Raw genomic sequence first — 9,664 nt, 5'->3', positions numbered from 1 at the left:
TTATTTTTTCCTCCCACTCTGAATAGTTTCACCATTCAGGTTGGAAGTAAAGCACCAAATTCAGCGGGAAAACAAATAATAGATCGATTTACCAGTAGCCTACTGTGCAACTGACTCTGTGGGAAAAAAAAATCAACCTACTCTGTAGGTAGTATAAGATACATACTATGTATGTAGATGAGAAACAGCTTAATTACAATATAGACCAAGTTTGGTGATAAAAACAGGATTCCAGAGCAGATTTACCTGGTTCCAAACTCTATAAACTTAACTACACTGTTTTTTATTACTAACAAGGTGTACCATACACAAAGTATTGCACTACTAGGCAAACGGTTTTAAGTACTCTAATTAACACAATGCCAGAAATGAACAGAGTAAGAGGACGTATGTGGCACTCACTCAAGGGCTCATCAATCTTCACTAAGTTTGGGAAATCTAAGTCAAATGGCATCAGGTGACAGTGAGTCAACATTTGGCTAGGGAAGCAGTAAATTCCTATGAATCAATGTAGATACTGAGCTTTTTAAAACTTACAGAAATATAAACAATTGGTTGCTATTTGTCCTTGTCAAGCTGGAGAACAGATTTTGTACTTAAGCACACATCGATTCATTAATAACTACTCTTACCCTAAAAGTAACAAAAGTAGGTTGTTCTTCTGGAGAATGTACTAGCAAGTTAAGATCTTACTGCTCCTATACTTTAAGAATTTCCTAAAAACATCAATTGCAGAGTAGAATTCAAATTTAATTTAAATCAGTATAATCCTATTTATCTTAGCAAGGAATTAAAAAAAAGATTTAGTGTAGTATTTTACAGACATAATCTTTGCATAACTTTACACCCCATATGATGTGACTGGAATTCCTTTTCAATCAGAATTCTTTTCTGTTGTCCTGTCTTTCCTGTGTTCTGTGTAAAGGAAAATTACTAGCACAAGCATTTCCCTTTTACCCAGTTCCTGTTCTCTTATCATAGCTCTATCCCTCCACACTCCCTTCCTGCTCTGCAGTGGAATGTGAAACAGCAGGAAAAGTTTGTCCTTTATTAAACACCAAGTTTTTTGTGTATATTTATTAGTTCTCCCCCATTCTCTCTTCCGCAATTCTTTCTAAAGGGGACAGCAGATTGATGTCAAAGTGCTTTTCCTGGACACACTTTTGGACACTCTACAAATCCACTCAATCCAAGTCACGGTCGGCCTCCAATTTCAGCTCCTTTCCCAGTGCCCTCTCCTTGACGCTGGGCCAGGTGAGGAAGAGGAACTGAGAGATCAGCACTGTTTTTTCGCTACCAATGGTATGCTCTCCCCATTACCTCCAGCAACCACTTCTTGCTTCTGTGCTATCCTTCCTTCATCTTCTCATGGCAGCTACCATTTATTGAATTTATGCTAGAAACGTTCTATGCATTAGTCCAATCTATTCGCTACAGCTTAGGTAGAAGGTAACTCTACTAGCTGTCTGCTTATTCTCTGCCCTACATCGTTTTAAGCATTTTACACTTAAACACTCATCCAAGCGGAGATTGTTCTTCCATTTTTAAAGGTAAGCCGAGTTTCAAGGCTCTGCATTACATGCACGAGGCTGGCAAAGCCTGAATTTGAACCATGTCTGCGCCGCTCTACCCCATAACCATTGCAGCCCCTCATTCATCTTTATCTCTGGTCTCCTCATCCCTTAAGTACACCCATTTTCGCGTACTCCCCGCCTACCGACCCCCGTGTTCCTTCTGCCCCTCCATCCTAGGGCCCGCCCACTTCTCACGACCCTGTCCTCTCGTTTTCCTTGACCCCACACATTCCTGTCTCAATCATCTCCGCGCTTTCAGAGCCTTGCCTTCCCTCTAAGACCCTTGGTCCCTTCCCAGTATTCATTCTCGAATTTTCCCTCCCTCTGCAGCATCCTCGCCTCTCTTCGCTCCACTGGTTCCTCTCACCCCAAGAACACTCAGTCGCCCTCCTAGCCTGAGCCCAGGGGCGGCCCGGACGCACCCGCCGAGCGCGTCGGGGCCGGCGTCTAAGGGGCGCCACGGGGTCCTCCCTCTCCCCTGCAGCCCCCGGGCGCGGTGCAGTCTGGGGGAACATGGCCGCTTCCGGTCTCCCTCCCGGACCGGCGCTGGCCTAACCGCGGCCCTAGCCCGGCGCACTCCGCCCTCCGCTCCTCCCGCCCGGCCGCCGCGGAGGTCGTTTTAGTCCTTCCCTCCTGCTACCGCCGCCGCGCCATGGAGAAGAGCTCGAGCTGCGAGAGTCTGGGCTCCCAGCGGGCGGTAGCCCGGCCGCCCAGCGTGGACTCCCTATCCAGGTAACCAGGACGCGCAGGGCCCCGCCCAGCGTCCTAGAGGGATGGACAGGGGCCGGGACCCGCTGGATGGAGCCCGACTCGCCCCTTCTGGCTCCCGAAGCCTCTGCCGGAATTCCTTCCCTGGGACTTGGGAAGCACTTCTTCCTTCCTCTCTGGGGCGTAGAGGCTGAGGAAGAAGAGGTTAACACTCGCTGCTGCTTCATCGGTCCCGCTACCTCTTGAACCCCGATCTCGTTTTCTCCGCGGTCGGGGAAGCCCCAGCTCATTACTTTTTTTGTCTCTCTCAAATCCCCCCCCCCTTTTTTTTGGATAGGCCTTCTCCCGCTACCCCCCACCCCCCATTTCCTGCCTTTCTCTTTACCTCTGTCCAAAACCTTTCTTTCTTCCATTGAAGTCTGTGGTTTTTGAGTTCTTGTTTAACTTTTTCCTTTTCATCACTTCATAGTCTTAACTCTGTTATGCTTTCCCCTACACTTCGATTTTTCTGCCCACCTCCAGTTTTGCTTAAATATGTAAATAAAAACATCCCTTCTGCTTTTCTCAGCGTTCCAGCTGGAGGAATCTGAGTAGTAGTCTTCATCCTCAGTGATTGGTTTAAGGAAGCAAAATGAGTGGTGGTTTTCTTTCTTGTCATTTCTCTTGTAACAGATGGGAATTTTGTCCTGGAATTTTTGAGGACGTTAGTTTATGAGCTTTGCGGAGAGCCGTTGTATATACTAATTAGAAATGTTTTCATACAGTCTTTTTCTTTAGTTTTAAAATAGTAATTTCAGATTTATTAGGAAATAACAGAAGACCTGTATTGTGAGATAGCCATAATGGAGTCAGTTTCTTTTACCCTGAAAAGTAGTGTTATTGTTACTAGAGAATTATTAGATACTAAACTGCTGTGTGAAAACAGTTTTCATTTTGTCCTTGAATAAATTGAAGTTATTCTGTTAAGTTTATTTTGGACACTGCTAAACATGAATAGAACTGCCATTTTGTCCTGTTGGTATTCAGTACCTCATTGGCCAGCCACTGACTTATCCTGTCATTCAAAATTAGATTTTTTTCCCCATATGCATTCATAGCTCCCTGCCTACTCCTTTTTCAGAGTCCTTAACAAGCACACTGTAGTTGTTGGTTTGTCTTTACTACTAGGTTGTAGGCTATTTGAAAGCTAGTAGCCTACCTTAATCATCTCCTAACACTCAGTACTGACCGTGGACTGTGCATGTAACAGGTACTCACTAAGTGGTGTTTTAAATTTGTATATTGGAGTATCCAGGACAAAGACTTTTTCTGTGCAGTTGATTATGTTTATTTCCACCATTTTTTGAATTCTGTGTTACTGTGAAATTCAGAAAGCTGAGGATTTACATGCTCAGCTGTAAAATCATTTAGAAAACAGGTTGGAAAATTACAATCACATGGGAAAGTTATACATGAAAACTGTGGTTTAAAATAGAATATAAAGAAAACAAATGAGGCGACCAGAACTCTAATCCAAAGGAGAGGAATCAGAACCACTGGAGGCATCACAGTAGATTAGAAAGAAATAAGTTACTGGAAGTTAGGAGGCTCCTGTGTGAAAGTCCCTGGCTAGCTAGCTATTCAGCTTGTGTCAGTTAACTTTCTAGTCCTTAGTTGTCTCTTTTAACATAAGGAAGTTGGTCTAAAACATCTGTAAGAGCCCATAGAATTCTAAACTTCTATAATTTTTTATCTTAATAATACTAAAATGAATGTTTTTCTTTATCAATTACTTATATTCTCCTTACAAATAATCTTTGTTCTGGATTTTCAAATTATATTAAATAAATTGTTGATTAATATAAACTAATTTACCTTACTGTCAGTTTGACACATTAAATTTGCTGAGATTTCTCTTTTTTTAGAAAGTTAATGTTTATATATGTATTATAATTAATAAAAGAAGTTACATTAATGATTTATGAATTTGAGAAAATTAACTCCCCAAAAGAATTTGACTATAAATAGATTAGCTGTCCTATCTGGACAAATATGACTTTGAATTTTCAACAAGAGAGTGTCAGCTTTCATTCTTCACCTTTGGGAGGTACAAAAACAATTATTGAATGTCTGCTACATAAAGGTTACCCTGTTAAGTTCTTTCATATTTTTTTATTTCAGTTGTTATCATACTTGTTTGTGGCACTCCCTTTTAGTATAAAATTAGCTACATTATAAGCACTTGTTAGAAAGCTTAATTTAAAACATTTTAGGCCACCCAGGTAGTCACTGGTGATTCTAATACACAGCCATGCTGGGCTATCATAATTCTAAAAGCTTTGGTAAGTTTATTTGTAGATTGTTTTTGTTTTTGCCTTGCTAGCTCATGACAAAGCAAAATACCATATTTGGGATATATTATCTCAGTCTTTTACAGAAATGTCAGCCTTAAAACTGTGGTTTATTTTTATGCTTTCTGCTTACGTTTTTGTACAAAGACTCAATTAGAAAATTGCCTTATGAATTTGTTTTGATATTGCATGTAAAGTAGTAGTTAATAATAGTGTTCAGTGTGTTGGAGCATGTCTTTTACACAGTAGGTTGACATAAATTTCTACTTAGTTTGGATTCATGGAGAATTGCTTATGCAAAAAATTATGTATGCTTTTTGTGAGATAGAAAATGGAAACTTTATAATTGCATCTTTATCTTCAGGTTACCAAAATTTCAAATTTATGGCTGAAGTTAGTAATCCAGATATATGTTCATCTCTGGCCTCTTCAAGTACTTTTAGATTTTATTTATTTATTTGAAAGTCAGAGTTACACAGTGACAGAAGGAGAGGCAGAGAGAGAGAGAATGAGAGGTCTTCATCTGATGGTTCACTCCCCTAATTGGCCTCAACGGCCCAAGCTGTGCTGATCCGAAGCCAGGAGCCAGGAGCTTCTTCCAGGTCTCCCACGTGGGAGCAGAGTCTCAAGGATTTGGACCATCTTCTGCTTTCCCAGGCCATAGCAGAGAGGTCGATCGGGAGTGGAGCAGCCAGGACTCGAACTGGCGCCCATAAGGGATGCCGGCACTGGAGGCAGCGGCTTTACCTGCTGTGCCATAGCACTGGCACCTTCAAGTATTTTATTAGATGAACTCAACTTAAATATTATGTGTTGTGTTTAAATATATAAATATCTGGGAAGTAGGAAGAATATAAATTTGAAAAATAATACATTAGCCCATCTGGTTGCCCACCGAATTTTGAAAATTAGAGTCTGTTGAAGTTGGGTGAAAGACTTGGGCACAGTCACATTAAGCATATGTTGATTCTTGATATGTGTCTGTAGTTATTTTAGAGTTGCTGTTGCTTCTAAATCGTCATGAACTTGATGCCTTTGGTCATAAAAGAACAGTTGCATTCTTTAGATGCTATTTAGATAGTACTTTCCTAATAAGCTATTGTTCTATCAGCCTGAATCCTTATAAAATGCCAAAAAGTAGTTTGAGTCCTGCTTGATACTGCCATACTGAAACAAACATTCAATTCTTACATATCGTGCCTTTGAAACTCCTGCATATTCTGTTATTGACCATTCTTCACATGTGTCCAGCCCCACAGAAAGTTGAGAAAAAGTTCGCCAGAGTATACTGATATCTATTTATCTGTAGTCCATAATTTTATTCTCACTAGTCTTGCTCTGATTCTTGATAGAAATATAGCCACTATATGACATGAATAAAATAGTATCATGGGCTATATTTGATAGCTAGGGTGGGGCCTGAGACTTAGAATTGCAATAATATATACAGTAGAATTTAACATTAGGTCCAAAAAGCTCACAGAAAATGTATCTCATCTTTTCATCTTCCAGAAAGGTTTTGAAGTGCCCTCACATTGGTAATCTTCTGCCATTCTAGTCTGGTATTGTGTTTGTCAGTTTATACAGTATTATGAAAGTGCTGCCTGAGTAGTTTTCTTTGATTACTTTTTCTACACTTAAGTAAATGATACAATATCTAGTGCCAGATAGGTGCTCTGAATACAGGAATACTGACTATTCGGTTCTGGTCTTATTTCTTGTTCCTATTCAAGGTATTAAAAAGAATTTTCTTTTGTTGAATTTGGCCTGACCAGGTAAACTTCAGGTTCAAGTTCAAGTTGTTTTCCTATGCCTCCTCTTGACATTCAGAGCTGATTTTACTGACTGCATTATCTTTTCTGTGTCTACTCTCATATAAATTGAGATTTACTATGCTCCCTTCTTCCATCTCTTTTTCTAACTGCTACTCTTGATTACTTTGGCTTCTTTAACTTGTCATTCATTTAATGTGTATGTATTTCATCTTTTGTAAATCTTCATGCTGTAGTTATTTGTTTGAGTTTTTTTATTTGGTTTCTAGGTAGTTTCATTAACATTTATGAGCTTGTGATATTTACATTTAACATTAAAAAAAAGAGGAAGCACACAGGCACACGTAGTCAAAGTAGTCTCTGACTAATTATTTAAATTAGAAATTTTATTTGTAAGGCAGGAAGTGGGGGAGGGGGTAGAGAATACATTTCCATCTGTTGGTTCATTCCCCCAGTGCCCACAACTGGGAGGTCTAGGCTAGGCTGAAGCCAGGAGTGTGGAACTCCATCAATGTATGGATGTCAGGGACCCTGTTATTTGGGCCTTCATCTGCTGCTTTCCATGGTATGAATTAGAGGAAACTGAATCTGAAACAGGAGCACGAGACCCTCAGGCACTCTGATGTGGGATGTAGGCATCCTTAGCTGTGTCTTTTTTTTTTTTTTTTTTTTTAAGATTTATTTATCTGAAAGGCAGAATTACAGAGACAGGAAGGGGGAGAGAGAGAGAGAGATCTTCCATCCACTGATTTCACTCCCAAAATGGCTGCAATGGCTGAAGCTGAGCCAGCCCCAAACCAGGAGCCAGGAACTCTTGCAGGTCACCCACATGAGTGCAGGGTCCAAGCACTTGGGCCATCCTCTGTTAGTTTCCCAGGTGTATTAGCATGGATCTGTATTGGAAGTGGAGCAGCCAGGACTTGAACTGGTTGCTTATATGGGATGTTGGCATTGTGGGTGGTGGCTTAACCAGCTGCGCCACAATGCAGCCCCTTTCTCTGTGTCTTAAATTCTGTGCTAAATAGGTGCACTTAATTATATTTTGAAATTGTCTTCCTTGAAATTATTTCTTGAAAACAGCAAATCCTGAGTTTTTGTTTCTTTGCCTTGTACTTAAAACCTGAGGAAGTGGAAGAGTTTCCAACATTTCTAACATTTTGTTGTAAGGCTTCACCTTCAATTTCATCCTTAAAGTCATTGAAAAGTGATATGCTGGTAGGAAATGTGCTTCTGGGTTGTTTTCCCAGTATGGTGATATTTTTGTATAATCACATATTCTTACCCACTCCCTTGTGATTCTCGGCACACCTCCTGAGGCAGCTGGACTGAATCAGTGGCAGGAACTACAGCTGCAGAACAAAGTGCAGCCACCAGGTTGAAACTATAACCTTGGCATAGTTAGTAGTGCCTTGCATCAGACATTAAGAATACTGGTAGATTAATAATTCCTTATTTTGGACTTCATTATTTCAGAGATCTAAAGGATCCAATACTGTGAACTGATCAGTAACTATTCTCCATATTTTTAAAAAAGGCCATTTAATTAGTCAAAAAGGGGCAGGTTAGTAGTGAAGCTGAATTTGGCTCCTGTATACTTTTTCTTCTTTCCTTGTATGTTGTCATCCATAATTTTCTTTAGATCAGTAAGTAGTTCCCAAATTGTGATTCCAGACCAGCAGCATCCACATCCTATGAGTATTTATTAAAAATGCAAATTTTTGGGCCCAGTCTTAAACCTAATTGGATCAAAAACTTGGGGGGGTGGGCAAGGTCCAGCAGTTTCAGTTTTAACAAACCTTTCCAGAGGGTCTTGATGCATATTAAGAAGTTTGAAGACTTCTTCCTTGGATCTTTGCCTAATTGCCACCTCCTGTCTCCGTTAACATTAGATGAAACAGTTAAGCCCTATGTTAGAGGTACTATAAACCTATTACTTGAGGTCGTTTTTGTGAAAATGTAGGCTGAAGTAGTGGAAAATACAAGTCATCTCATTGCTTTATTATATCTGATTTTTTAGGAAATTTCCTGTGATATTTTCTTTCTCAGCCCTGAGTAACACAAATCAAAAATATATGTGTTAGGCTTCTCAAAATAAAGCCTTTATCAGCTATGTTAGTGGTGACAAATATTTGAAAAAAGTTTATAAAGAAGAAATTTTAGGAGGCCATCAGTGAACCAGAGAACCTGGATTATACCCGAGGGAAGGACATAACCTGGATGCAGATGTCCAGAAAGCATTGAGTTTATTTTGGAAAGCTGCCAAGTTAATGCTATTGTATTCAAAACCACCAAGGCCAAAGATCACATGTGATTCAGGATTTGAGTAGTGGAAATTTTCTAGATTTAAGTGTGGAATATTTTCCTTTTTAAATGAAAATGATTTTAAATATGCAAGGACTTAAAATCCTTGTGTCTGTGATATGATTTAATTAAATCGCAGTTGATGGTATTGAGAATTCTTAAAGAGGACAACAGTCAGGGAGTGATTTTCTAATCCTGCTTTCCACAGGAAATAAGGTTAAAAATGGAACTCAACTAAAAGCTAAGATTGGTGTAAGGTTGTTGAAATGTTGAAGATACTTTCATAATGAAAATAATGTCAATTCCTTAAAGTTATATTTCACAGAACTGTGCTTCTTTCTCCTGATGTGTTTCTTTATATGTACTTACGTTTTCATTGCTCCAGACCATTAAAGAACAAGCTTGATAATTCTTCTTCATCCAAGTACATAGGACCCATGGCAGTAATCACTATGTTTTAAATACAATAAAAGTTAACTTTTAAACTATTTATATATATATTTAAAAATTATTTGGAAAATTCTTCCTTTGTTTTTCAGTAACAGAAAATCCAAACTAATAATGACTTAAAACAAGAGATATTTTTATGCTTTTTCCCCACATAAAAACCTAGAGATAGTATGTATTTGGTATAGTGGATCTGAAGTATTAGTCATTGCATTTTTAGGAGAAAGGGGAGAATGCACACTCCTTCTAAAGGATACTTTTTGGCAGTCACATGTAGTTTTAGGTTATGTCCAGTTGCCAGAACATCGTGGAACTCTGAACTCCTGAGTTCAGCTTTCTTATTTTCTGTGATTATCTCTTTTTTTAACTTTAAGCTTTATTAATATGAAAGGCAGAGTGACAGAGATTTTCCATCTGCTGGTACACTCCCAAAATGCTTGTGAGAGCCAGAGCTGGGAGCTCCATCCAAGTATCCTGTGTGGCTGGTAGGAACCCAAGTACTTGGGCCATCATCCGCTGTCTTTCCAGGTGC

General features: G+C 39.4%; 1 protein-coding gene across 10 annotated transcripts in view; it reads left to right on the top strand.

Annotated features, from left to right (window-relative positions):
* Positions 1–1,011: 1,011 nt before the first annotated feature.
* Positions 1,012–9,664, top strand: part of MTMR2 (myotubularin related protein 2) — a 92,398-nt gene continuing 83,745 nt past the window's right edge. For 2 of the 10 annotated variants that reach the window (XM_070077037.2, XM_017343791.4), the window contains exon 1: positions 1,012–1,302. Coding sequence is in view for 1 of the 10 variants with exons in the window: in XM_002708615.6 (XP_002708661.1) it covers positions 2,227–2,306 (80 nt within the window). In the remaining 9 variants the exon portion in view is untranslated. Of the gene's footprint in view, positions 1,303–1,798; positions 2,307–9,664 lie in introns of those variants that run through there. The other 8 variants (XM_089332998.1, XM_017343785.4, XM_089333008.1 and 5 more) reach the window with 8 other exon arrangements.

This window comes from Oryctolagus cuniculus, chromosome 1 (assembly GCF_051225735.1).
Source record: "Oryctolagus cuniculus isolate XC-2025 breed Fujian yellow rabbit chromosome 1, ASM5122573v1, whole genome shotgun sequence".
In the NCBI taxonomy this organism is placed as follows: Eukaryota; Metazoa; Chordata; class Mammalia; order Lagomorpha; family Leporidae; genus Oryctolagus; species Oryctolagus cuniculus.
The sequence above is the reverse complement of the archived record's forward strand: the minus strand, read 5'-3'. Positions and strand labels throughout refer to the sequence as shown.